The 24806-nt window shown below is 33.6% G+C and overlaps 4 protein-coding genes across 11 annotated transcripts in view; all 4 read left to right on the plus strand.

Moving 5' to 3' along the window:
* Positions 1–247: 247 nt before the first annotated feature.
* LOC111710614 (glycerate kinase) lies at positions 248–5218 on the plus strand. Of its 6 annotated transcripts, none has more exons than XM_023484723.1 (13): positions 248–635; positions 706–769; positions 1221–1314; positions 1455–1536; positions 1640–1892; positions 2001–2156; positions 2373–2468; positions 2563–2648; positions 2752–2985; positions 3213–3317; positions 3513–3886; positions 4554–4625; positions 5191–5218. In XM_023484723.1, the coding sequence occupies exons 1-11, from the start codon at positions 490–492 to the stop codon at positions 3682–3684; spliced, it is 1488 nt and encodes a 495-aa protein (XP_023340491.1). In that variant the 5' UTR covers positions 248–489; the 3' UTR covers positions 3685–3886; positions 4554–4625; positions 5191–5218. The 6 variants fall into 6 exon arrangements, with proteins under 6 accessions (XP_023340491.1, XP_023340492.1, XP_023340494.1 ...); XM_023484724.1 differs by having other exon boundaries at positions 3213–3290; XM_023484726.1 differs by having other exon boundaries at positions 1640–1778.
* A 212-nt stretch (positions 5219–5430) lies between these two features.
* On the plus strand, positions 5431–7608 carry LOC111710610 (vacuolar protein sorting-associated protein 26B-like). Its single transcript, XM_023484719.1, has 3 exons — positions 5431–5528; positions 6779–6878; positions 7492–7608. Exons 1-3 carry the CDS (start codon positions 5431–5433, stop codon positions 7606–7608), a joined length of 315 nt encoding a protein of 104 aa, XP_023340487.1.
* Positions 7609–7926: 318 nt separating this feature from the next.
* On the plus strand, positions 7927–13221 carry LOC111710615 (vacuolar protein sorting-associated protein 26). 2 transcript variants are annotated; one of them, XR_002767091.1, is made up of 5 exons: positions 7927–8018; positions 8503–8611; positions 11416–12111; positions 12430–12613; positions 12872–13221. XR_002767091.1 is itself a non-coding variant. In XM_023484730.1 (4 exons), the coding sequence occupies exons 1-4, from the start codon at positions 7963–7965 to the stop codon at positions 12478–12480; spliced, it is 912 nt and encodes a 303-aa protein (XP_023340498.1). In that variant the 5' UTR covers positions 7927–7962; the 3' UTR covers positions 12481–13221. The 2 variants fall into 2 exon arrangements, 1 of the variants encoding a protein (XP_023340498.1); XM_023484730.1 differs by having other exon boundaries at positions 12430–13221.
* Positions 13222–17373: 4152 nt separating this feature from the next.
* The window catches only part of LOC111710616 (protein Skeletor, isoforms B/C), a 14873-nt gene continuing 7440 nt past the window's right edge, over positions 17374–24806 (plus strand). For both annotated transcript variants that reach the window (XM_023484731.1, XM_023484732.1), the window contains exons 1-11: positions 17374–17559; positions 19976–20082; positions 20416–20503; positions 20846–20962; positions 21303–21537; positions 21856–21921; positions 22302–22370; positions 22775–22851; positions 23123–23268; positions 23416–23508; positions 24108–24242. In XM_023484731.1, coding sequence (XP_023340499.1) covers positions 17437–17559; positions 19976–20082; positions 20416–20503; positions 20846–20962; positions 21303–21537; positions 21856–21921; positions 22302–22370; positions 22775–22851; positions 23123–23268; positions 23416–23508; positions 24108–24242 — 1256 coding nt within the window. In that variant the 5' untranslated portion in view covers positions 17374–17436. The remainder of the gene's footprint in view (positions 17560–19975; positions 20083–20415; positions 20504–20845; positions 20963–21302; positions 21538–21855; positions 21922–22301; positions 22371–22774; positions 22852–23122; positions 23269–23415; positions 23509–24107; positions 24243–24806) is intronic.

The following is a 24806-nucleotide window of genomic DNA, read 5'->3' on the forward strand; positions in this document are numbered from 1 at the left end:
TCGCGCATTCTTAGGAGTTTTATCTATCCCCCCCTCCGCCAAGTTAGGAACGACGCCTGAAAATATGAGTCCAAAAAATAGAAGACGACCAACAACCTTTTTTAAAAAAGAAAATATTTATTTTATCGTTTTTGAATGAATTTCAATCAAATGCGAAATTTTAAATCTATTTTTTTGAAGAGTATAACTATCCCTGCTAACTGCTGAATCGGTGTAAGTGTAGAGAACCGTTTGCGGCATTCTTCAGATTTTCATTCAGCAGTACATTGACGCCCCTCAACACTTGATCTAATTTTTGTTAATTGAAAACACTTTACTGCCATCCCACAGCTGTGGCAAGAATGAAAAATCGTCTTTAATATTAAAGTTATCATATTGGATACACTAACAATGAAGGTTTATACGTTCCATTAGAAAGTGACCTAAACAAGTACTGAAAAAAACGAGATCCATATTTAGTTATGTTTTAAGATCACCATTAGTTAAAAGATGACATCTGAATGTTGCTTGACCGAATCTATATTCAAATCTGCATTGGATGAACTTAAACCTGACTCGTTGATGTCGGATGTATTACATGTAGCTGAGGACTGTTTAATTCTGCCCAACTTCAACCTCCAATACGACCTAAAGAGGTTAAAATTAAAAATGATTTCTATTATTGTATCTTGTATCTGTATGATAACATAGATAAACTTTATCTAGAGGATGCAGAATAGTTGGTTTTGGCAAGGGACACCAAATCTATAATTTAAAACCTTTTCTAGGGGTATTTTTAATCAAAACTGAACTCGTATACAGTATTGTACATAATCTGTATCAGTATACTGGTTTGTTTTTAACAGTACAGTACTTGGTAATTTCCTAGTATACGATTTTTGGACCCCCCCCCTCCCTTCAATTTTGTACATGGGTGTGACAAGAAAGTTTCTTAACTTAACCTAACCCGTGGCCGCAGCGCTCGGCCCCCTAGCCCATCCTAGCCGCAGCGCTCGGCCCAGAAAGTGTCTTAACTAACCTAACCCGTGGCCGCAGCGCTCGGCCCGGAAAGTATCTTAACCTAACCTAACCCTAAATAACAAAAAAATAAATAATAATAAATTTGCTGAGAAATAAATGGTCATGTACAAAATTGATAGGAGGGGGGGGGGGGCGGGGGGGGTCCAAAAATCGTATACTAGGGCCGACCCCAGTACTTATGAATGGTTTGTGTCTGGAAGGCTGTTCTGTGTATGGCAGGATATCTTGTAGAAGAGCTGACCGGAAGAATTAAGGGGGGTGTTCTCAGTGTTCCTCTCGGGATTTCCGCAACAGGTTTAGCAATGTACATCATTTTCAAACATGTCAGATATTTAAAAGATGTTCTATAATTAATTTGTTCTTCTCGAGAAAGTTAAACAGCATTAGGAGTTCTTATTTCAAAAAGTAAAAAATTCATGTTCATCTTATTTTAGAAGGTTCGGTTATTGAAGCGTGTAGGCTGAATAATATCAATGTGGTTGAAGGAGCTGAGAACAACCTTCCTGATAAACACAGGGGAGAAGTGGACTAGAAAATAGGTTTTATGTTGTATTCCAAGTTTCTTATTTTTTTTTCAGAGAGATGGCCCTGGTTTTGCTAGAACCTTCTCCTATTCTAGTTTACTGGCTTGTCAACAAATCTTGAAATGTCTCGAACCCTGTACTGAGGAAGATCTGGTTATTGTTCTAATCTCAGGCGGAGGCTCCGCCCTGCTCCCCTACCCAGTGCCTGGACTCACCTTGAGTCAGAAGCAAGAGGTCATTCTTCGCCTTACTCACGCTGGGGCAGATATTGAAGAGTTGAATGCGGTTCGGTCACAGTTATCTCTGGTTAAGGGCGGAGGATTGGCCAATTACATGTATCCGGCACAGGCATCTATTAATTCATCAAAATTTCTTTTTTTTCTTTCTTCCTGCCAAAGACATTTTCTTATTTTGATATCCCTTTTTAACTTTAAAAATCTTTATTGATGATCTTAGGTTCTGACGCTAATTCTCTCTGATGTTATCGGAGATCCTCTAAATGTTATTGCTAGTGGACCCACCGTACATCATTCAAACTTGGTCAGCGCAACAGCAGTCTTGGAGAAATACAATCTATTAAACTTGGTCCCAGACGAGGCTCTCAGATCTAAGGTTGTCAATATTTATTAAATTTAGTGCTTAGGATCTGGATCCGCAACAATTTGGCTTCCTGGATTCGAATCCGCAAAATTATGTGGATCCACGGATCCGGATCCAAGGTGCAAAATGTCAACCAAAAACTGAAAAAAAAATATTCCGATCTCAAAAGCCTATTCTGACTGTTGAAAAAAGAGAGCGCCATTTTAACAGCACGCGCACTTACTTAAGGTTGAGGTTGACCAGAGTAAATTTGAAAGAATCCAGAATGTTCTGATCGGAAACAACAGTGTTGCTTTAGAGAAAATGAATCAACGGGCTTTAAAGGTTGGTCAAACATTATTTTTGCTGAAATTTAAAAAATGGGTCCGATGAAAAAGATGAAAAAGTGTCAAATTGATAAGGATTAAAATTTGCTCAGGACGGATGTGAAACAGTTGTTCTCTCTAGTTCAACATCTGGAGAATCTTGCGAGGTTGGAAAACTCTGGTCTCTGCTCGCTACTAGGAAACCATTTTCTTCTACCTCTAGTCCAATATTCATGAAACCCTTTTCTTGTTTTGTAAAATCCTTAACATTTCTGATTGGGCTTAAAGAATAATTGGTTTAGTTTAACGGATGCGACCCTGTTAGAAAACTCTTCTTTGTTATCAGGACTGAAGTATGAAAGTACAGATGTGTTGATGAGAATCCAGGATAAATTATACTCAGGGTCCAGGGTTATAGTAATGGGCGGAGGCGAGACAACTGTGAAAATCAGGGGCGAAGGAAAAGGCGGACGTAATCAAGAGATGGTTTTGGCATTTGGAATATCTGCTGCTGCTTTATTCTCACACAAGTCAAGGTTTGTGTATATATGAAGATATAGTTATTTTATAATTTAAATCCCTTTCCTATTTTTATTTTAAAGAAATAAATCCTCCTGGCCTTGATTGGATAATGTCTGTTACATTAAGTTTTGAATTTTTATCCCGCTGCAACTCCTGATCGCCTGTAGAAATCGATTTCCTCAAGGAATAACTCCTTTTCTCCGGTTGTAACTTTTTTTCTCCGGTGCTCCTATTATTGTAGTGTTGATGTTGAGTTTCTCTCCTGTGGAACGGATGGTATTGACGGACCTACTGATGCTGCTGGAGCTTGTGTTACAAGGTCAATGAAGAATTCTTTGTTTCCCAGGTCTTGGCAATTTTCAACCCATAAATAGCAGCGAAGAGCTCCTTGTTTTTCTCTCTAAAATTTGACAAATTTCGGTTTATTTCTTGCTTGCATATTTTTATGTAGAATTTTTTTTTGATTGACCATTTTGAAGTTTTAATGACACTCAAAGTTGGGCACTGCTAAAAGTTACGATGAAGTATTTAATTTTTTTAGATATATTTGGGATCTTGTAGAAAGTTCAGGGCTGAACCCTGAGTTGTATCTGGAGAATAATGACAGCTATAGTTTCTGGACAAAGGTTGGAGGAGGTCTTGTCAAAACAGGACACTCAGGAACAAACCTAATGGATGTTCAAATACTAAGCATACAGAAAAAGATAATATGATATTCATAATAACCATTGTTTTCCAAACGATGTGTTTGAATTGGGCCTGTCTGCTTAGTTTAACCCTGTGATATTTGATACTTGAAACTTTTTATTTTCTACTGAAACAATGTGAAAAATATATATTTTCAGAAAAATGCGCAGTTGTTGATGTAGAATACTGAGTACTTTTATACACCAGTGAGACGTATCTTAGATCATGGTGAGTTTTTTTTTTTGGGGGGGGGGGGTTGAAGCATTTATAACGAGAAGACCTTCATCTTTATAGTTTTATGTTCTCGCTGGTGGTCGGGGTTTCTCAAACTGTGTAATCCTTAGAATCTTGTTTCTTATTCTGATTCTCGATTCTTGTCTTGATTCTTGATGTTTATAATTATTCTTGATTCTTATTGAATTTGTCTTATTCTTATTCTTGATTCTTATTCTTGATTCTTATTCTTAATTCTTATTCTTGAATCTTAGTATTGATTCTGATTCTTGATTCTTGATTCTTGATTCTTGATTCTTGATTCTTGATTCTTGATTCTTGATTCTTGATTCTTGATTCTTGATTCTTGATTCTTGATTCTTATTCTTGATTCTTATTCTTGATTCTTATTCTTAATTCTTATTCTTGATTCTTGATTCTTGATTCTTGATTCTTGATTCTTGATTCTTGATTCTTGATTCTTGATTCTTGATTCTTGATTCTTGATTCTTGATTCTTGATTTCTAATTTCTGATTTCTGATTTCTGATTTCTGGTTCTTATTTAACTCTTAATACTGAGTTCTCTGAATTATCTTTTTAATAGAAAATTCAATCCATTCAGATTTATTTGATTCCCAATTCTAGAGAAATTTTTTAATAAAAAAACATGATTATTTTCAGAGCTTTTTTGGAATTAATTTCGGCGGCGGAGCCGAGATAGATATAATCCTTGATGATGCAGATTCTAGAAAGGTTAGTAATTTTCCGACTTATTATTCAATTATTTTGAATCCCTCCCTCATCTTCATTTATTTTTCTGATGTGCTTGCATCCAGTAACAAGCGTGGTTATCCATACTTTGTATTTACCTTTAAAATGCCCCCCCCCCCCCTATTTAACTGTAAAACATTTTTGTTTTCGGTCAAATACTTAATTTAAACAGTTGAAGAAAAAATATTTTCAGGGAACAAATTGGATGGGGGGGGGGGTTCTAAAAAATACAGGGGTATCTATTTTTTCTTTTAATATTTTTTCCCCCATCCCATACTGAAATTCTTTCCCTTAGATGTCAGGCATGCTAATTTTAAATTTTCAAAAAGGGCTGCACAAACTAGTACAATTTGTCATTCGTAGAAGTTTATATCCCGGCGTGTTAAAAGGGTTAATAACGTTGAAAATCGACTTTTGAACTGCCGACGTAATGTAGATTTGATGATTATTATTATGGTTTAATTATTTATCTTACAAGATATAGACTGAAGGAAAAGTATTTGAATATTAAGATGGCTGAAGATATTTAACCACTTGAAATATTAAGATGGCTGAAGTGAAAGATGAGAAAGGAAAAAAAGAAAAGAAATTTAACCACTTGAAATATTAAATTTAAAGATGAGAAAGGAAGAAAGGAAAGATATTTAACTATATAAAATATAAAGATGGCCAAAGTGAAAGATGAGAAAAAAATAAAGGAAAGATATTTAACTATTTGAATATTAAGATGGTCGAAGTGAAAGATGAGAAAGGATTGGAAAGATATTTAACCACTTGAAATATTAAGATGGCTGAAGTGAAAGATGAGAATGGAAGAAAAGAAAGGTTTTATCTTTTCTATGATGGAGAAAGCGTGACAGGAAAAGTTAATATTACACTACACAGGTAAAATGACAAAAAATACGATATTCTTAAAGGTTAAACTATTTCGTTAAAAATGTCAAATCCTTGTTGCACCTGCAAATAAACTGTATACAGTTGAATATTAGAAGCAACATTAGCAAAAGAAAAAAATGAAAAAAATCATTACTTATTCAAAAATTAACGATTTTAATTTTTTTAAAACGGCTATCATAAGGGAAGGTAGATTTTTCATTTTTTTTTCAAAACATGTTGTTATCGGTATTAAAAGATGCGCCTTAAACCCTTGAAGACAGTTCATTTGTCGGTTTTTCAATATTTCTTAAATTGTTTGTTTAAGACGAAAAAACTAGTTTTTTTACTCGTGTCATATTTCTTTAAACAAAATAGGTTTTATGCATATAATTTGACTATTTTTCAAGGGATTTTTGCGACTTTAAAATTTTCTGGTTTACATTTCTGATTTGATCTAAACTAAATAGCAATAAATCTGAATGAGTTTGAAAAAAAAATCTCAAATCTTTTTTTAAAATGTATCAAAGAAAACTTTAGAACTGTTGCAAGGTGGATTTGAGCATTTTTATCAAAAAGTGCCGAATAGTTTCAACCATAAATTATTCTTGGGAGTTTAGTTTATTTGATAAATTTATGCCTTCTTCTACTTTTATATAATTCCGGCAATTTGATTGTAAATCGGATCATTTATTATTTTTATTTGATTTTGAGTAACCCTATGATTTAGAGTTCCAAACTCCACGGTTCAATTTAGTTCACTTTAAATGCAGGGGTGTATATAGTTGAGACTTATATTTTTGCCCCCCCCCCCCTTTCGGAATCATGTTTTTTCCCTTAATCCACAACTTTTAAATTTTACAGGTTTCTGAAGCCGGCGCTAGTTTGCTGCGTTGGGGGGGGGGGGCAGAGCCCCCTATGTAAAGAAAATTTTTGGATTTTAGTAGTATAATGGAACGTGTTTTTTTAGGGGGTGTTTTTTCCATACACTCTTCCCCCTTTTCCATTCCCTCTTGCCCCCTTTTTCTTCCCTTTTTACCCGGCGGGGGGGAGGGTGAGCAGAAAAATATACACCCCTGTTTTAGATCATAATCTGATTCTAAATTCTTTCTGATATAAAACAAATTTTGGCACTTTTTTTCCGCGGCCGCGGCTACCTGTTTTCAATTCCAGATACAAAACGACGTGAATCTTTTTGATTCTTTTCACTTAAACTTTTGTTGAAACTTTCTTTAACGTTTACTAAACTTTTCTATTTGCAGAAAGACCGGAAGATTGGAGCATCAGGGTATAAAGATTGAGTTTATTGGTCTCATAGAACTTTATTATGATCGAGGAAATCATCATGAGTTCCTTTCATTGGTAAAGTTAACTAAACATTCATTTTTTAATTGATTCATTGATTTCCGGCTATATTTAAGGATTTGTCGTGGTTAAAAAATTTTTTAAATATGAAATGTTTGTATTTGTTTTAGATTTTATAAAAAATTTATGGGTCAAAATTTTTATTTTAAAGTTGGTTCAAACAAATGTGGCGTGACTTTTTAAACACAGACATTTTTGGCCATTGAGTAAATAAATATTAGACTTGTGCTTAAATCTAATATTTTCAAATGTACAAAAGGCTCCTTAATATTCTCCACACACATTAATATTCTCCACCCACATTAATGTTCTCCACCCAGCTTGATGTTCTCCACCCACATTAATAATCTCCACCCAGCTTGATATTCTCCATCCAGCTTGCTATTCATATTATTGTCATCAATGAATCCTAATTTTTATTCTAAAATACTGCGCTTTAAGCTCAACTACCCTCATTGTCGGTTAATTTATTTTAGTATTGGGTCACTGTTGCAACTATTGATTTATTGATTGATTTATTGATCAATTATTAGCTTGATTAATTTATTAACGATTATTACATCAATTGATTGATTAATTATTACATTGATTGATTGTATATTTGATTTAGTCCAAAGAATTGGCGCGGCCCGGTGACCTGACACAGAACGCGAGCTTTGACTTTGAATTCAACCAAGTTGAGAAACCTTTTGAAACCTATGCAGGAGTAAACGTGAGACTAAGGTAATATATTTCCAAATTATGTTTAATTTGTTTTTTAATTAATACTAAAACCTTTTAACTGACAAATTAATATGGGGATTGTATTAAGTTTCCCATTTGTCAAGTTCTGATCTATACTAGAGTTGTATTAAGTTTCCCATTTGTCAAGTTCTGATCTATACTAGAGTTGTATTTAGTTTCCCATTTGTCAAGTTTTGACCAATATGAGATCGATTAAACCTAACGGACCTCCTAATAAATCTCCGCAGCTCAGTCAATCTTCCCATGAGTATAAACGAGTTAAACTCAATTCAATGATTCAAAAGTTATCAGTTCACCGATAACTCTTAACTAAATGTTTGTGTGAAGGTATGAGATAATGGATGGTGCTCCAGTTCGTGGAGAATCTATTCCTATCAGAGTTTTCTTAGCAGGGTAAGTTTTATTATTTGACAGTCTGTAAGGTAAGGTTAACAATTTAGCGGAAGTTTAATAAGCTAGAAATAATTTGTAATTTTTAAGAAATTTTTACTTTAAAAAAAACCATTAAGGTACTGTCGTTTCAATTTCAGTGAGCATCCATTGAAAGAAAGGTATGCTCGATTCACAACGGTATCCTTTTAACCTTTACATGAGAATTAAAATAGAAGATATATTAGTTTTCTTGCTTGAAATGCGGTTGTTTTCACAATTTCCTCCATTGTTTCTGTCGCAGAAATCTGCGAAACCTATAATTTAAAATGAGTAATTTGTTTAGATAAAACATAGCTATCTAATTCATTTAAGGATACCGTTTTAATTGGACATGCTACGATATGAATGGAACAGAGATTTTAAATTACGTCTACGTACTTGTAAGTTAAATGGCATTATTTAGTATTTACACGCGATGATAATATACTAATTTTTATTTGTCCAGGTATGATCTGACCCCAACTATGCGTGATATCAACAAGAAGTTTAGTGTCCGCTATTATCTAAACCTTGTCCTGGTAGATGAAGAAGATCGTAGATATTTCAAACAACAGGTTTTCATTAGTTTCTAATATCTCAATAACAGGCCACAGGGGTATACACTATGAATACATTTTCTTTAAAAAATAACACATTAGGTACAATATTTCAGAGTTCACATGCAAAAAAAACAGCCTCCTACGACTACATCGTTTACTGAATAAAAATTTATCAGATGATTCATAAAATTAATTATAAAAAGGAGATATATTCTAAATTAAAAACATTGAAGTTTTCTCTTTTAGATAATCATACTATTTTTTTAATATCTGATCATAGAAGTTAATTAAATTGGTAACCTTCGTATTTTTGGGAGATTTAAGTAAATAATATTTTTTTATGAATACGAAATAATGAGAAAAACTCGTTTTTTTTCGAGCATTTTCTTAAACGCAGAGAAACTCTGGGAACCTTAATTAACTATCCCTTAAAAGTTGAAGACACCTTTAGGACTTTAGTAACATCAAAATTAGGTCAGGGTGTCTATGATATTGATAAAGGGGATTGTGGAGATGTCCTATTTAAAAGCCAAAATGTCGATAACAAATGAAAGGGACAAAAGATGTCTTTTTTGAAATTTTGATGACTACATATTTTAGCCAAACGAGTATATTTGTATGTAATATATATATATTATATATCCTTATGAATATCATAAAATAAACAGAGATTCTTTATTTAGGAGTCCTGAAATTAATCCAACTAAAAATATAAACCTATCCTGAGATTAATATTCCTATATCTAGGAGCTAGATGTAGCAGTTCAGACCCTTGCAACTTATCCTGAGATGAATAATCCTATAAAGATGGAGGTTGGGATAGAAGAGTGTCTTCATATAGAGTTCGAGTATAACAAATCTAAATATCATCTCAAGGAACTGTTACTTATGTTCTTAGTCTCAACCATTGTTTCTAAACTCGCTCAAATTGTCTAAACATTGCACAGTTTGATCTAAAATCTTTCTAATATTCATTTTTTTTTTGAGTTTCCCTTCCCGATTCTTTGTTTAACGCTTCATCCTATTTTTATATTTGTGGGTATTTTCAAACTTTTTAAAACTGAATTTTACTTTTTGTTGAATTTTTATCCTACACCGTAACTTTTCCATCCTCCTTATTTATCCATCTTCTTTGATTTTTTCTTAATTAATTGAGTTTCCATTCTCCCTTAACTTTTTTAAGATTTCTATTTCCAATTTAAAAAACAAAAAATTTGGGGTCTTCTCCAAAGAATTTCGCCCATTATGTAATTTTGTATCGCCAGGGACAAAAAAGATGTGTGTTGAAATAAATTAATCAACAGAGGAAAAAAATTAGGTGCCGGCCATTTTTTGAATTTTTAAACCCATTCTTTTGTCACAACACATTTATTATTTACTCAAGAACTGATGTAACTGTAACCTTGCTCCAGGATGTAATAGTTGGCAAGATATATTTTCTCCTGGTCCGTATTAAGATCAAGCATATGGAGATTGCAATCATTAAACGAGAAACCTGTGGTACAGGGCCTAATACATACCATGAGAACGAGAATATAGCGAAGTGAGTTTATTTCAGTTCGAAACTAATGTATGGTAAATCCATAGATAAATAATAAACATAGATAGCTTATGTACGCAAAATCACCAAGAATTGTACAGTCCGCGAACTATACTTCTAGGGGTCAAAGTGTACTTCAATGATCTCTGTACATTTATATCTTTCAAGATAAAAATGTCGTCTTATGCGCAATCTATCTTTATCTATGGTAAATCCCTTCTGAAATCTTATAAATGTATCATGTGGTCCGACGGATTAATTAAAACTCTTCTGGACACCTCTAAACGAGATGTCGCTATTGATCTGGTTAGGGTGGATTAAGGATTCAGCAATTAAAAGTTTCCACTTTTGATTAATGTTGTAGATAAGCGCAATCTTCATTAAAATATCCGACCTCTCTCGCACATTAATTTCCCCCCGCTTTACCATCTTCATCTGAAATCCATTATTATTTGTCGCGATCTGAACTAAAATCTAATAATGAAAACGATATGTTCTTTCTACTTTAATCATGAAGTTACGCAGAAAATATTTAGCTCATTATTTAAAATTAATATTAACTGCACAATATCTTAAAATCTTGGTATTGTAATAAACTTAAGGATATTTATTAGCGGCCAAATGATTTCTAAGGGGTTTAATTGAAAATGTTGTAGCAATATTTAGGATGACATTTCATATTTAGTAGTATTCACATCAAAACTAAAATTATTAAGTCACAAATTAGAATTTAAAAAAATAAACATTTTTTGAGAAGTTGGAAGACAACATTTTTTAGGGGGGGGGGCCAATAGGGGCAAAAATGGCGACCAAATCTCACTCTGGTAGAATCTAATAATTATTATTAGCACCAAAGGTCAGAGCGCTAAAGTGAATTAAATAAGTTAAACTGATTCTTTCATTACAATGAGATTAACCGAACTCTGTTGGACTTTTGTTCAATTTTGAAGTTCTGATCTATACTAGAGTTGTATTAAGTTTCCCATTTGTCAAGTTCTGATGTATACTAGAGTTGTATTAAGTTTCCCATTTGTCAAGTTCTGATCTATACTAGAGTTGTATTAAGTTTCCCATTTGTCAAGTTCTGATATTTAAATATATCCCTGGGCCTCTAAAAATCTTAAATGGAACTTTGCAGGTTGGGTTTCTTTCGAGAAAAAAAACTTTGCAATTAACCTTATTTGTATAGATTTTTGACAAACGAGGTTAATTCCGGTTTTATTGATTGCATCTTAATTTTAACATTTTTATTTTATTCTTAATTTTTAATTCTATTCAGGAGATAACACTTTGGAGGAAAGGTGAAAGATCACGGAAACTTCCTCTCTCCGGGTCCCTCTATCAACAGCAGCATGCTCTGGCTCGACATACTGCTGGAGAATTCCCAACCGAGGGTATCCGTACTGCCCCCACTCCCTCTCTTCCCCCAACACCATGCCTGGATTCTCAATCAGGGTTTCCTGGACAGAGAAACCCGGAGCCAGAGCAGGATCATGATAATAATCAGCAGAAGGATGGTTCTACGGAGAAGGAGCAGGAGGACGGTTCTACGGAGCAGGTGCAGGATGATTGTTCAACGGAGCAGTCTTCAAAAGAAGATTCTTCTGCTCAGGGATCGACAGAACCTAGTTCTATAGATAAAGGTTCTCCAGAGAAGTCTGGAGCTGAGAACTCGGAAACCTGGAACGGAGAAAAGTCCCGGACGGAGATAGATGATGAAACGTCTCAGGGCGGAGCTCCGCCTGATATTGTGAGTGGAACCCGGGATCTGACAATACAGGACGGAGAAGAGGATACGGATAGCACCAAGGATCTTGATGTTGTATCAGGGGGCGGTGGACCCCCTGCCACACCCCCTGAAATGCTTGATACTCCCCCGGATATGCCGAGTACGCCCCCGGATATGATTGAGGTTCCCTCCTCTCCGGATTTTGATTTACCGGATGCCCCCGATTCAGAACCCGGATCCCCACAGGTGCAGTATTAAAGGGACTGTAGGCATAATTTCACATGGCCCTCCATTTAAAAAGTGAATAAGATCCTCCTGATGTAACTGTAACCTTGCTCCAGGATGTAATAGTTGGCAAGATATATTTTCTCCTGGTCCGTATTAAGATCANAACCTACTGTCTTTAAAATTTTAAAAAAGAATAACTTTTATATTTTTTAATAAGCAAAAATGTTGAAAACGAATGAAGGAAATGTTTTGTTGCATAATAAGATATTAAATTATCAACTTGAATCAACTTTATTAAATTAATGATGATGAAATTGATTTGATTTTTACTTACAGATTGAGAAAAAGAGTGTAAATATGAACCCTAAGGTGGCCGAATGTCTCTGATTTAATGTGTTTCTTGTTTTCCTTCAGCAGCTGTACTTGAGAACCAGAAACCAGGGTTTACTTCCTTCTCAGTCATTAATCAAGTTTTTATGTTTAAAAGTTGCCGAGACATTGATCAATTTTACCCAAATCAGTTAGGATATCTTGATTCTTGATCAATTGTTAAACTGTTGAGGATCAGGGTCAGTTTAATTGACCGTGATAGATTTAACGAGCAATTTTCATCAATTTAAATGTTGGATATCTTAATCAATTTATATGTTATAATTGATTTTGGTTAATATTTCCGAAATGTGATGCCTAATTTCGTCGAATTGATTTTGTTAAGTTAATTGAAAATAAGGTGTTGCACGGATACATGATAATTCAAGAATCAAGATTAATATTTAAGATTTTTCTAGTTTAACCGGTTTTTATCACTTATGATGATTTAAGTTTATTTTTCTTTAGATTTTCATGATGTATCCTATTCCCAAAAATCTGGTGAAATGTCAATTAAATTATGTCTGAACACGCATACAGTGAACTAATTTGAATCTGATCGATAAGTTTAAATTTACAAAATGTTACACCATTCCTCAATTGTATTTTATAAAAGATATTGACATCCGATAGAAAATATTTTCCTGTCCCCCCCCCCTCCCCCAAATAGCTTTAGGCATTATCTGTGATCGGTATTCGGTCGAGGGGTTCGTCCCAATAATTATTTCAAGATTAAGTCCGTTAACACTGTAATATTAGTTGGTTCTATTCCTTCATGCCTCGATTTGTAGAGAAGAGTAATTTATTTTCTAAAAATTGCGCAATTTGGTCAAATTTGTTTCGTAGATTTTCTGAGAAAAGCTTAGTTGTGTGTTATTTCAGTTTTGACCAACTTGGGCATTTAAAAATTTGAATCTAATCCTGCCAGGTTCTCACAATTTAACGTTTTTACACCTATATTCATGAATTTATTATTATTTAAAGAAATGATAGTCCACCACTTAGCTTTTATCTAGATTTGATATATTTTAATTATTAATTTCAGTTACGGAAGGAACGCATAATTTTATGAATATTTAATTTGTTGAAATTATTAAATATTATATCAGTGATGTTCATCCGATGTATGAATTAAATATTATTCAGAAAAACGCAGCTAGGTTTTATTTAATTGTAAAAAAGTGTGATATTTTTATGTAAATATGATCTTTTTCTTCCTCTTTGCGCTGAATTTTTTTATAGGTATAATTTAGACTATTTAAAAACTATGTTTAGTGTTATTAAACCAGATTTTAGATTTAAAAACGGCGAATATATTTGTCTCTTAATTTTTTACCGTTAATTTGGTTATTTCGCCTTTTGCTTCACTCGGAAAAGCATAGATATTGAATATTAAAAACGTGTTAAGGAAAATCATTTTTCTCAAAATCGTCTTACTAAAATTGATCTTGATCGAAGCAAATAAGTTGAATTTTTTTTTAATCCGCCTTCCTAATCCTTTATTAATAATGGTTAGATAAATAATAACAGTCTAAAATCTAAGAAGAACCTTTAGTTTTGTACAGACCTTAATCTTTCTTCTTCAGATATTTCTTCCAACCAAAGATACACAATACAATATTATAATGAAAATAAGATATTTAGATGTACTAAAAAGATGTAAAACAGCCGACAGTCACACTAATATTGATAATTGCATAACATGTTTATCATTTCAGTAATTACATCATCGTCAACTTCTTTTAAACGTATTATAAAGTCATTCTACATACAGATGGTTCATTCTTTTACTTCAGATTTTTTAATCTGATCTTATAATGCTAGTTTAACCCAAATAGATTATCAAGTACAATAGATGGCAACGTAGAATTTGTACACTCCCAGTACAGCTGTATTCTTACGTCACAAGTGTCAACAGTTATTTGTGTCCAACAAAATTATTAATAATAGTGATAATAAAGCGCCTATCTTACAGTGAAATAAGTGCAATTTTGTGTTCTTTATTTTCTAATATTACACTTTTTTATTTAATCTTGAGAAACATGTCAACTACTGGGAGAAAATGTTGTCTTCCTCATTATATTTGACACTTGTGATGTCATGTATAATTGGTCCATTTATCGTTGCCACCTATTGTACTTGGTAATCTATTTGGTTTATCCGTGTACTGCATTCAGTAGAATTATAATAGATTTATTTTTGTTTGTATAATTTGCAAGGCTGACTTTCATTCTATAACTTCACAAGTTGGGATTAAAAGCAAAACTAAAACAATGCAAGCATTACGTAGAACTTCAGGGTGGGATTGTTAAGGAAAAAAGCTAACATTTCATAAAGAGAGTCATTACAAGATCTTAAAGTTTTATATTTAGAAAAAATCTATTTTATACATAATAGGTCTTGAAAATATTTAACATTTCCTTATTCGGAATCATGTTAGACTAGTTATTTGAAGAAAAAAATTTATTTACCTAATTAACCTTCCTTTGTCAGTTCCTACGTAGAAAAATATGTTACCTTCTTTAACAATTTTAAATTTATCTTTTGTATTAAACCATTTCTATGTGAATTTACCTTAACATACTAAATTGTTTCAATTTAGAAATATTCAGTAAACTCAACAAAGTAAAATTTACATTTAAGTATGTAAATTTATCTTCTATAGAACATTCTCAATATTCAAGCATTCAGTATATGTACTCCACATAGTAAATTTACCATCTAAGTATTTGTAAATTTATCTTCTTTAAGACATTTTCAATATTCAAACACTCATCAAATTTACTCAACAAAGTAAATTTACCCTAAATAGTAAACTAACCATTTATGTATTTGTAAACTTTTCATCTACAGAACATTTTCCCTATTCAAACTTCCAGAAAATTTACTCTTATACAAAGTAAATTCACCTCATATAGTATAAAATTTACCATACTAGTATTTGTAAATTTATCTTCTATAAAACATTTTCCCATTCAAACTTCCAGTAAATTTACTCATAAACAAAGTAAATTTACCTCATATAGTATAAAATTTACCATCCAAGTATTTGTAAATGTATCTTCAATAGAACATTTTCCCTATTCAAACTTCCAGTAAATTTACTCATAAACAAAGTAAATTTACCTCATATAGTATAAAATTTACCATACAAGTATTTGTAAATTTATATTCTATATAGAACATTTTCCATATTCAAACATTCAGTAAATTTACTCTACATAGTAAATTTACCGGTTTCACATTTTCTCACGACTTTCAGCTGCGCGCCGCTCAGGATACGCGCACTTGGTTTGCTATACAGCTAGATAGATGCGTGCGTGCACAATCTTAGTTTTACTCTATACCTGACCCCGTTACTAAGGTGCTAGTTGATATTCTTGTGACACTAAATCCTTTTACTTTGCTAGAACAGGAATTATAGAACATGTATTTGATAAATTAAGGCATGATCTTTATTTGCTTTTTAAATTTTCTAAACCTTCTTACCGTATTCGTTAGCTAATCTGCAATCGTAGATTTTATCATGTTTCCCAATTCCTACCTAAACTTTTTCATTATCTATGATGTAATCCTCGACCTTTTCTAATTAATACCTTTTATAAATGCATCTCCCTTTTTGTTCTTCTTTCCCCTTAGTATCCTAGTTTTTACTATCCTTGTCATTTTTGTTCATCTGTCCTCTTAAGTATTCTAGTTTTTATAATCCTTGTCATTTTTGTTCATCTGTCTAAGTATTCTAGTTTTTCATTATCAGTTTCACTTTTGTTCGTCTGTCCCCTCAGTATCTTAGTTTTTCACAACTTTTGTCACTTTTGTTCACCTGTACCCTTAGTATCCTAGTTTTTCACAATCCTTGTCACTTTTGTTCGTCTGTCCCCTAAGCATCCTAGTTTTTCACATTCCTTGTCACTTTTGTTAGTCTGTCCCTTAGTATCCTAGTATTTCATAATCCTCCGTAACTTTTGTTCATCTGTCCCCTTAGTATCCTAGTTTTTCATAATCCTCGTAACTTTTGTTCATCTGTCCCCTTAGTATCCTAGTTTTTCATAATTCTCGTAACTTTTGTTCATCTGTCCCCTTAGTATCCCAGTTTTTCATAATCCTCGTAACTTTTGTTCATCTGTCCCCTTACTATCCTAGTTTTTCATAATCCTCGTAACTCTTGCTCGTCTGTCCCCTTAGTATCCTAGTTTTTCATAATCCTCGTAACTTTTGTTCATCTGTCCCCTTAGTATCCNGTATCCTGTGCCCAGTATCTTTTACCCAGTATCACTAGTTTTTCATAATCCTCGGTAACTTTTGTTCATCTGTCCCTTTAGTATCCTATTTTTCATAATCCTCGTAACTCTTGCTCGTCTGTTCCCTAATTTTTCCTATTTATCCTATTTTTTTATAATCCTTGTCACTTATTCTCCCTTTAGTATCCTAGTCTTTTCATAATCCTCGTTACTTCTGTTAATCTGTCCCCTTAGAATTCTAGTTTTTCCTAGTCCTTGTCTCTTTTGTTCATTGTTTCCCTTCGTATCCCATTTTTCATAATCCTTGTCCGTTTTATTCATCGTTAATTCCCCTGAGTTCCTTTCTAATCCTTGATTTTTCCTCATCAGTGTTATTTATATATTCTTCTTTCTGAACCTTCTAATTTGATCCTAATTTAAATTGCTGCCATTTATCAAAAATGTTTTTAGTTAAAAATTATAAGGGGTATAAGGGTAAGCTTATAGCATTATGTTTTAACTTGCATATAATAAATTTGAACCTTAGTTCACAATAAATGAATTACACTCATTTTCTGTTTATCATAACAGTATTTAAATGCGAGCTCAACAGCATTTAAAAAGTAAATCACAGATATGTATTCATTAAAAGCACTACATTCATATTTTAAGCCGTATAAGTACTTTTAATGTGTATTACATCCAAAGCATTAAAAGTTCTCGTTTCAGATCTTGTACGAAGTTTAGACACACAATGTTGTTGTTACTGATGTACTCCATAGTCTGGAGTATACCCAGAGCAGAGGGTCAGTTCGAGGAGGAGAATAAGGAGTATATGGGATTATACATTGGATCCCTTAACTCTTATCATCATCAGGTATCATAAAAGGAGTATTAGGAGTATATGGGATTATTCATTGGATCCCTGAATATCATATCATCATCAGAGCTGAAAACTTTTGAATGGTGGATATCGGGATTAATGCTTAATCCGTTCTTTTTCTTAATCTCGAGATTAAATATTGCTTGTTCTCCTCTCATTTTTAATCTCCAGATTAATTATCTGATCAGGATTAAGGATATCCCATTCCAAAGTTTTCAGCTCAGGTATCATTAGAGGAGTACTAGGAGTATATGGGATTATACATTGGATCCCTGAATATCATATCATCGTCAGGTATCATTAGAGAAGTACTAGGAGTATATGGGATTATACATTGGATCCCTGAACTCGTATCATCATCAGGTTACACTAGAGGAGTACTAGGAGTATATAGGATTATTTATTGGATCCCTGAACTCGTATCATCATCAGGTTACATTAGAGGAGTACTAGGAGTATATAGGATTATTTATTAATACACATTGTATTATAAAACTTGTACTATCATGTAATCACATGCAATGAAGGCCTGTAGTACAAGTATGAAGGAAACAACAATATTGGATAATAAAGATTGATAAAGCATCTGTGACCAGGGAAGTGTCAGTTTAACTTCTTGGAATTGCTGTTTCAAATCCCCAGATCAGAATCTAAATTTAATTCTTAGAATTTGCATAAACCGAACTTGGGCAGCGCTAATATTATTTTGTTATGAGATCTTTCTCTAGTTGGGTAGAAGACATGATGACATAAAATGGGTTTTATTCATTTAGAATTATCAATTTATCAGTTTTTAAAACTGGGTTAATCTCCGAATATCAATTTATGATATCAGTGAGGAATCGTATTCCTATGTAAGAGCTACAAATGATATCCTTGACCTTCAACATATTTATCAGTACTGACCCCTACCTTTCAACCTCATTTTCTTCTCCCCCCCCCCCCCGTGAAAGATTGATTTGCAAGGGTGGAATGTAAGGTTGACTTGAGGAAGACCACATTATGGAAATCCGGAGACCCTTTCCCCACTTCCACTTCACCTTTGAGAAAAGGTTTAAAAATTCATCTTAAGGTTGACCTAACAACTCAACCTCACCCTTTCCTTAAGTCAACCTTCCATTTCACCTTTTCCTCTTTCCCTTTCATTCCACCCATTCCTCTTTCCCTTTCATTCCACCCATTCCTTTTTCCCTTTCATTCCACCTTATCCTCTTTCCCTTTCATTTCACCCTTTCCTCTTTCCCTTTCATTCCACCCTTTCCTCTTTCTCTTTCATCCCACCTTTTCCTCTTTCCCTCTTAGTCCACCCTTTTCTCTTTCCCTTTCATTCCACCCTTTCCTCTTTCCCTTTCATTCCACTCTTTCCCTTCTCATTCCACCCTTTCCTCTTTCCCTTTCATTACACCCTTTCCTCTTTCCCTTTCATTCCACCCTTTCCTCTTTTCCTTTCATTCCACTCTTTCCCTTTTCATTCCACCCTTTCCTCTTTCCCTTTCATTCCACCCTTTCCTCTTTCTCTTTCATTCAACCCTTTCCTCTTTCTCTTTCATTCCACCCTTTCTTCTTTCCTTTTCTTTCCACCCTTTACTCTTTCCCTTTCATTCCACCCTTTCCTCATTCTCTTTCATTTCACCCTTTTCTCTTTCCCTCTCATTCCACCGTTTCCTCTTTCCCTTTCATTCCACCCTTTCCTCTTTCCCTTTCATTCCACCCTTTCCTCTTTCTCTTTTATTTCACCCTTTCCTCTTTCCCTTTCATTCCACACATTCCTGTATCCCTTCTATTAAACACTTTCCTCTTTCCATTTCATTCCACATTTTCCTCTTTCCCTCTCATTCCACCCTTTCCTCTTTCCCTTTCATTCCACCCTTTCCTCTTTCCCTTTCATTCCACTTTTTCCCTTTCATTCCACTTTTTCCCTTTTCATTCCACCCTTTCCTCTTTCCCTTTTCATTCCACCCTTTCCTCTTTCCCTTCCATTCCACCCTTTCCTCTTTCTATTTCATCTCACCCTTTCCTCTTTCTTTTTCATTTTACCATTTCCTCTTTCCCTTTCATTCCACCCTTTCCTCTTTCCCTTCCATTCCACCCTTTCCTCTTTCTATTTCATCTCACCCTTTCCTCTTTCTTTTTCATTTTACCGTTTCCTCTTTCCCTTTCATTCCACCATTTCCTCTTTCCCTTTCATTCCACGTTTTACGCTTTCCTTTTCATTCTCCCATTGCTTCTATTCCCTCTCCCTTGTCTAAAAATTTTCTTTCTCCCACTGTTCTTGGTAACCCTTGATGTCTCTAAAGTCACATCCTTTGTTTGAAACCCTGTATTTCTCTGAAATTGCATCCTAATTGTGGGTAACCCTGTATTTAAGTTAAATTAACTTGATGAATTTCTAAGCTAAAAATGAATGCAGGTTTCCGGAGAAGTGTTTGCTGTAGATGACTCCACTATTCTTCTCAAAGATTTTGTATATGACGGGAATGGAAAGGATACGTTCTTTTGGGCTGGATCTTCAAACAGGTAAAATTGAATTTTAAAAGATAAATTTTATAATTACTAGCCTTCCCCGAACTTGTTGCTCTTTCCGCGACAATTTCTCTTTAAAAAATTATCAAACAATAAAAAAAATTCGCGGATTTATTTATATTATTTCGTGGATTTTGAAGAACGGAAAGTTTTTCAGGCAAATTTTTTAAATTCTCTTCTCAACACCTTCCCTATGATACCCCACAACAAATTTGGGCACGATTCAGTCATTTACGTTGATACAATTACAAACAGACTAACAAAAACAAGCAAGGTATTTATAAAGATATTGATATCTGGTTTTTTGATTTTATTAGTTTATTTCAGACCCGGTTCGAAAGGATTTATAGTTCCTGATAACAATGGGAAAACAAACGTGCTCGACAAATATTACAATGAAGAGTTCACGTTGAAGGTTGGTACTTATCTGCCTATTAGATTAAGAAAGGCGAAAATCTACTTGTACTTTTTGACCTCAACGTGTACTATATTCAATAATGAATAATCTTTTTTTTTACCGCAAAAGTTAGAAAACCGAGGAATAAATTTCGTCTTTGTTTTTCCTTTTAATGTCTCAAATTGTATGTGGAAATTATGGCAATTAATGTTTTTTTTATGTTTCCAGTTCAGGGCATATTTTTAGAAATACTTCATTTCATGATCACAAAATTCATTATGAAAACAAACTACAAGAATTCCACTTTGTTTTGGTTCCAACCAATTTTACGGATTTAAAAGATTTTTATTCTTCTTTCAGTTACCGAGTAATAAGCGAATACAGGAGTTAAAATGGTTTTCAGTTTTTGACATTTCGTCGCAGAGTAATTTCGGAGATGTGTATATTCCTTCCGATTTCGACCCTCCGGGATATCAGGTATTTCTAGAAATAAGATTGATTTTATTTTATGTTATTTTTAGATTTTATATGTTTTAACTTTTTAAAGTTCGGAATTAGAAATATTTGAAAAGATTTTAAACCTCTTTGTGAAAATATGACGGTGTTATAAATTATTTTTAAGCTCTCATACATACTGTATAGAATAGCTTAGATTTTCAATATTTTTTTTTTACCTTTTCGGAGCAAAGATTGATAGCGAACACTACTTCATAAAAGCTAAAGTTCTTCAAAACTTGTTTTTATTTTTATAATAATTAGTTCTTAATGTACACATTTTTTATGAGATTTTCTTTTAATTTTTTAAAATTATTTTCAGAGTTTATCTAAACTTGAAGCTGGTTACTCCGTGAAGTCCGACCAGGTCCTTGTGATGGACTCCAAGACCATCAAGATCCCGGCCTTCACCTACGATGGGACCGGGGGCGAGGTTTTTTTCTTTGCCGGAGAGGGACCTCAGCCATCTTCGCGAGGATTTATAGTTCCTGATGAATTGGGATATTTAGCTCCCTTGGGAGTTTATGATAACAAGGATGTAATTCTTCAACTGCCAGGTTAAATAAAGGGACTGTTTTTGGACATATTGTCAAGTGACCTTCCAGAGATAGAGAGGCGTATCCAAATCACAACGGTACCCTTGAAACCTTTGTTCATCATGGATGACATATACAACCTCATTTGTGTACAGCTTAAAATATGGTTTAAGGGTACCGTTCTGAATCCGACAGGCCACCCTATAAATGAAGGGTTACTTAAAAAAACATCTACAATCCATCTATATTTGTGTAGCAGAAGGAGAGTTTATTCTTATTTTAATTCAGACCCTTTTCTTTTTACAAAATCTGAACCGTTATTAACGATAATTTTATCAGGAACCCAGACTGTATTTCTGATCGACTGGTTGGCCCTGTACGACAAAGCGAACGAGAAGTACATAGGCAATACTTGATGTAGTAAACTTCACTCAAGTAGTTTGTTAGTAAGTTAGTTAGTTAGTTTGTTTGTTTGTTTGTTTATTCATATATTAGCTAAAATTGGAATTCGGAACAAAAATAATCCAATTTCTCCGCTTAAAACTGTCACTGAGGGAAATAATGATACTTTGTGTCGGATATTTCTTATTAATTTTCCAGAGCCCGCGATTTTTTAAAAGATCAAAAGTTGGTTGGAAAAATCTATGGATACTGAATTCGTACCATTTTGTGAATTTGAATAACTACTCAGATTTGTTAAAGCAATGATGGAAATGTTTTCCCTAAAACTTAGTTTCTGCCTTGTTTCACATTTAAATAATTATACTGACTAAGTATTGGTTCAGCGTACATAATCATCCCACAGGACTTGAATGTACCGCCCAGCCTGGTCGATGTTATGGAGCATAGAACAGGTACTGTGTTTAAAGTACGTCACAATGTACAGTATACTGTCATAAGAACAGTGCACGGTGTACAGTGAACTATTAAATTAAAAGGAATTGAACAGTAAACACGTAGCTCAAACTTACATTTTCTCATTCTCATATCTTTTCAACTTGTTTTCTTCGTGTACTTGATAAAAGAATGCCCAATACTGAATTGTGTTTGGTTTGGGAAGTTTTCTTAAATAAAAAAGCGAAACCTTTTAGGATTTTCCATATTGTTTTTTTTTTTAATAGATATATGTATATTCAGTCGGTTAATCTGTTACAAACCTACCCTTACTTCAAATTAATTTAGTATGGTCATATTAAGTTTGAACTTTAAAGTATGGGAGTAGGAAATGATTAGATAATTAACTGTTGTGTATTACCAGGGTTACCCAACTGTGTAATGTTACATAAGAATCTAATGGTTGCATGGGAATCTTTTCCTCCTCAGTTAACTATACAGGTACGTTTCATGTACGTCATGTACAACCTGCGTGTACAGTGTACACTGGTTGACGGGAGTTACGAAACTTTTGTAATTTAATATATTTTTAACTCAAAGTAGAAGTCAAAGCAGAAGTCAAAGTCAAAGTAGAAGTTAATATAGAAGTCAAAGTAGAGTTAAAAAATCTTAAATGGATTGTTTAGATATTAATTGATTTTAAAAAGTGCAACTTAGTTTATAAAATTTTAATTGTTAAAAATCATTTTAATTTAAGAAGATTTCTTTTTAGTTGTCGGGTTTCATTCAAGATGACGAATACATGGCTTTTGGTATCAGTGGACGGCAGGGGGAGAACGCTATGATTGGCGGTGATGTTGCTCTCGTATACATGGACGAATTTCTCGGACACGTGGAAGATTATAATCTAACAGCAAAGTAAGAATATTTTTAAATGATTTTTTGGATTTTTTTGTTTTTAGGATTTTCGAAGTCACTTTCTAATGTTACAAATTGTTAAAGGTAAATTAGAGTTTGCTACGAGTGTTCAGATCCCTCATTGTTTTTGACTTTTGTTCTTGATAGATCCGTTTGCTTGGGTGAGAGAGATAAGAGAGGAGCTTGCAGTGACGAGGTTCTTGGAGGAATAAATAATCATCAACTACACTCAGCATCGAAGTAAGTCTACAGCTAATGTCGTCTTTCAAAACATCTTGTATTTGATAACAAGTCTATTGTCTAGTATCGTCTCCTGCACATTATTACATAAAAGAACTCTTTATTTAAATCAAGTCAAAGTGTAAAATTTCACTAAAAACTAATAATACCAAAATCTTGATATCTAAAGCTGATAAACCCAACGCATGTACTTTCAATTTGTACTATTACAGCTTTAAATGCCAAAAGGGACTGTCACCTAACTTCAAATGACACTCAATTTAAAGTGTTACATACCCGATTCACAACAGTCCCCTAATTAGCCCTGTATTGGCAGTACAGTACAAAGATAACGTTCTCTCAATTACCTCCATTGTGTCTAAATAATCCTGAAGCATAAATCCGCAAGTTAGTTTTGCAGCGAACTGCGATTGACAATTTAATATTAAAGACATGGTTTTATCTTTATAATTTAGAATCAGAAAAAGGGTTAAAGGGTACTGTTGTGAATCGAATATCCCCCTCTGTAAATTGAGGGTCACTTGAAATTACGTCCAAAGTTTTTACCTAAAATAAGACCCTCATGGTTTGAGTTGACCGTACATTGTTTTTTCGCCTAGGGAGAACGGAGTTACTGCTCTGACCTACCGAACCACCTTCTCTAATCTTGGAGATCCTGGGGATCATGAAATACCGGAGACGGGAGAAACTTCAGTTATCTGGGCAATAGGAAGGATTTCAGAGAGGGCACACAGGTTAAATTATTTAGGGGATTTGAGATATATATCTATTAGAGAGTTCTCATAGGGTATCTTTTTGGATGGGCACTGGATTTCAAGGAGGTATAGTAATCTTAGGAAGGGTATGAGAGAGGTCTCAAAGGGAGAATATAAGAGAGGTATAATTGGAAGGATGTCAGAGCTGGTATTTTAGGAAGGATATCATAAACTTATCTTAGGAAGGATATCAAAGAGGTATTTTCGGAAGGATATCAGAGCTGGTATCTTAAGAAAGATATCAGAGCTGGTATCTTAGGAAGGATATCAGAGAGGTATCTCCTAGGAAGGATATCAGAAAGGTATCTTAGGAAGGATATCAGAGAGGTATCTTGAGGGTGGCCAAAATGTACGGATTGTACGGATTGTACGGATTGTTTTTTTTAACCCTAAAATTGTACGGATTGTACGGATTTGTTTTCAAATTGTACGGATTGTACGGATTTTTATCCTGGAAAATACACCGTTTTTTTAATTTTCACTCATTTCAGCAAATTTTTCATGAAAAAAAAAATTCTCGTCAAAATGAAGTTAGTTTAACTT

This window comes from Eurytemora carolleeae, unplaced genomic scaffold, assembly GCF_000591075.1.
Source record: "Eurytemora carolleeae unplaced genomic scaffold, Eaff_2.0 scaffold1040, whole genome shotgun sequence".
NCBI lineage: Eukaryota > Metazoa > Arthropoda > Copepoda > Calanoida > Temoridae > Eurytemora > Eurytemora carolleeae.

Bases quoted from the DNA above. Each gene is read 5' to 3' on its own strand.
- LOC111710610 (XM_023484719.1), top strand. From the start codon at position 5,431: ATGGCTGAAGTGAAAGATGAGAATGGAAGAAAAGAAAGGTTTTATCTT. The intron at 5,529-6,778 runs GTAAAATGACAA...TTCTATTTGCAG, and splicing joins GTTAATATTACACTACACAG to AAAGACCGGAAGATTGGAGC. The intron at 6,879-7,491 runs GTAAAGTTAACT...TATTTGATTTAG, and splicing joins ATCATGAGTTCCTTTCATTG to TCCAAAGAATTGGCGCGGCC.
- LOC111710615 (XM_023484730.1), top strand. From the start codon at position 7,963: ATGGATGGTGCTCCAGTTCGTGGAGAATCTATTCCTATCAGAGTTTTC. The intron at 8,019-8,502 runs GTAAGTTTTATT...TTATTTGTCCAG, and splicing joins ATCAGAGTTTTCTTAGCAGG to GTATGATCTGACCCCAACTA. The intron at 12,112-12,429 runs GTGCAGTATTAA...TTTTACTTACAG, and splicing joins CAGAACCCGGATCCCCACAG to ATTGAGAAAAAGAGTGTAAA.
- LOC111710614 (XM_023484723.1), top strand. From the start codon at position 490: ATGACATCTGAATGTTGCTTGACCGAATCTATATTCAAATCTGCATTG. The intron at 2,157-2,372 runs GTTGTCAATATT...CACTTACTTAAG, and splicing joins ACGAGGCTCTCAGATCTAAG to GTTGAGGTTGACCAGAGTAA. The intron at 3,318-3,512 runs GTCTTGGCAATT...TAATTTTTTTAG, and splicing joins AAGAATTCTTTGTTTCCCAG to ATATATTTGGGATCTTGTAG.